General features: G+C 68.3%; 1 protein-coding gene across 8 annotated transcripts; it reads right to left on the bottom strand.

Moving 5' to 3' along the window:
- On the bottom strand, nucleotides 1–2,014 carry LOC119857454 (tapasin-related protein-like). Of its 8 annotated transcripts, none has more exons than XM_043517059.1 (5): nucleotides 1,765–2,014; nucleotides 1,057–1,420; nucleotides 993–1,020; nucleotides 726–943; nucleotides 473–672 (listed from the first exon to the last, which is right to left on the bottom strand). In XM_043517059.1, the coding sequence occupies exons 1-5, from the start codon at nucleotides 1,997–1,999 to the stop codon at nucleotides 615–617; spliced, it is 903 nt and encodes a 300-aa protein (XP_043372994.1). In that variant the 5' UTR covers nucleotides 2,000–2,014; the 3' UTR covers nucleotides 473–614. The 8 variants fall into 8 exon arrangements, with proteins under 8 accessions (XP_043372998.1, XP_038262347.1, XP_043372994.1 ...); XM_043517058.1 differs by having other exon boundaries at nucleotides 726–875; nucleotides 960–1,020; XM_043517060.1 differs by having other exon boundaries at nucleotides 726–850; nucleotides 912–1,020.

The following is a 2,014-nucleotide window of genomic DNA, read 5'->3' on the forward strand; positions in this document are numbered from 1 at the left end:
TGTGCAGCACCACCAGCTTTATTCAGACAACAGCTCACAACCTGCGTCCCGGTGCTGTCCAATGGGACCATCCTAAAGATGAACCCCCTTCCCCCCATCCCCCCAATGCACAGCCCCCCCCAGCATAACCTCCTGCTACCTCGCCCCACATGCAGCACTAAGCAAAGCCCCCTTCCCCTCCCTCAATGTGTAGCCCCCACCCCCCTCTGCCCCCCCGGGCCCCGATCCTGTCCCAGCAGTTCCCTGGCTCTTTCCCTCCGCGATGCCTCCCCTGCTACTCTCGCCATTCCCCCCCCCCGCTGGCCCCATAGATGCCCCCACAGCACCAAGATCATCCCGTGCAGCCCGGGTGACCCTGGAGTCAGGGCTGGGGTCAGGCCTCCCCGCCAGCCCCGGCACCCATCACGTCCAGCTTGCGGCTGATCTGCTGCAGGATGCTCAGCACCTGGTCCAGCTTCTTCACCACCAGGGGGTGGGGGTCGGGGGCACAGGCATGAGGGGCCACGGCCTCCGGCTCCTCCGTGGGCGTCTTCGAGGGGTCTGAGGGGCACAAACCGGGGACACCCGTCACCACGACTGGCGCACGTCTGCCCCTGCAGCCCCAGCCGCCTCCATCAGCAGGGCAGCAACTGCAGCTGCTGCAGCCCCCGCCTCGGCCAGCAGGGGGCGCTGGGGGGGGCAGGTTCCAACTATGCCCGCCCACCCTCTCCCAGCAGGGGGCGCTGTGGGCAGGGGGCGGGAGCTCTGTCCGGGGTGGGCGGGAATGGGGTGGGAGCATTGGCTGTGGGTGGGAGTTCCCAGCTCTCTGGAGAGCAAGGGGAGTGTTGGCCAGCCTGTGGCAGGACCCCATAGCACGACCCGTGGCAGGACCCCATAGCACGACCCATGGCTGGATCCGTGGCACAACCCCTGGCAGGCCCCATGGCATGACCCCTGGCAGGACCTGTGGCACAACCCCTGGCAGGGCCCCATGCACGGTCCCATAGCACGACCCGTGGCAGGACTCGTGGCATGACCCCTGGCAGGCCCCAAGGCAGGCCCCATAGCACGACCCATAGCAGGCCCCCTGGCGGGCCGGCCGCCTTACCCTCGACGTGGAGGACGACCTGTTTGATGCGCATGTCGTGCATGTAGGTGATGTAGCAGCGGTAGTTGCCGGCGCTCTCCAGGGTCACCTTGCTCAAGTAGAGCGCGGCGTTGCCGCTCCGCAGCCCCTCCATGCTCAGGTTGGCGCCCGGCCGGCTCCCGCTCACCACGTTGTCGAACTCCACCAGCTGCCCACCCCGGTGGAACCACTGCACCACCAGTTGGCTCAGGTCCACGGGGGGCCGCGCCACGGAGAACTGGCACTTCAGCACCACGTTGTCCCCCACCTTGGCTCGCATGGGGGAAGCGTCCGTCTCCACCGCCAGCTTGCTGGCTGCACCGGGCACAGACAGCAGGGAGGGTCAGCGGCCAGGGAGGGGGTGACACGGAGACCGGCTTGGTCTGGGGGTGATGTTGACAGCCCCTCAGCCAGGGAGCAGCGGCCCCGGTAAAGCCGTGGGGTACCCGTGGCGGGGACAGAAGGGGGGATGGGGGGGTGATTGTGTCTGCCCTGCTCTCTCCAGCCCCCGGCCCAGCCAGCGGGGGCTGGGGATGGGGGGGTCTCCCATGCCCCCCGATTGAGCCTTCCACACCCTGCCCAGGGGGCTCTGCCCTGCAGCTGGGGGACGTGTTACCCCTCAGGGCTCCCCTGTCCAGGGCGGGCTCCTGGCCACTCACCGCAGCCCCCAAGGAGGCTGAGGATGACGAGGAGGGTCAGCGGGGAGCGGCTCATTGCGACACTGGCGCTGTCTGTGTCTGCTCCGCAGGGCGTCAGGCTCAGACTGGCAGCACCCGGGCCCCAGCTCAGCCGGGGGGGCAGCGTTATCGGGGGCAGCAGCAAACGGCTCCGTAACAGGCGGGAGGCGTGGCCCAGCTGCGGCTGGACCCCGGAGATAAGGCTTCTATTGATCATTTGCTGACATGTACC

The sequence above is a fragment of the Dermochelys coriacea genome, chromosome 6, assembly GCF_009764565.3.
Source record: "Dermochelys coriacea isolate rDerCor1 chromosome 6, rDerCor1.pri.v4, whole genome shotgun sequence".
In the NCBI taxonomy this organism is placed as follows: Eukaryota; Metazoa; Chordata; order Testudines; family Dermochelyidae; genus Dermochelys; species Dermochelys coriacea.

Coding starts and splice junctions, on each gene's coding strand:
- LOC119857454 (XM_043517057.1), bottom strand. CDS start 1,999: ATGATCAATAGAAGCCTTATCTCCGGGGTCCAGCCGCAGCTGGGCCAC. Junction 1,421..1,764: donor CAGCCTCCTTGGGGGCTGCG/GTGAGTGGCCAG, acceptor TGCCCGGTGCAG/CCAGCAAGCTGGCGGTGGAG. Junction 673..725: donor GAGCTCCCGCCCCCTGCCCA/CAGCGCCCCCTG, acceptor ACCTGCCCCCCC/CAGCGCCCCCTGCTGGCCGA.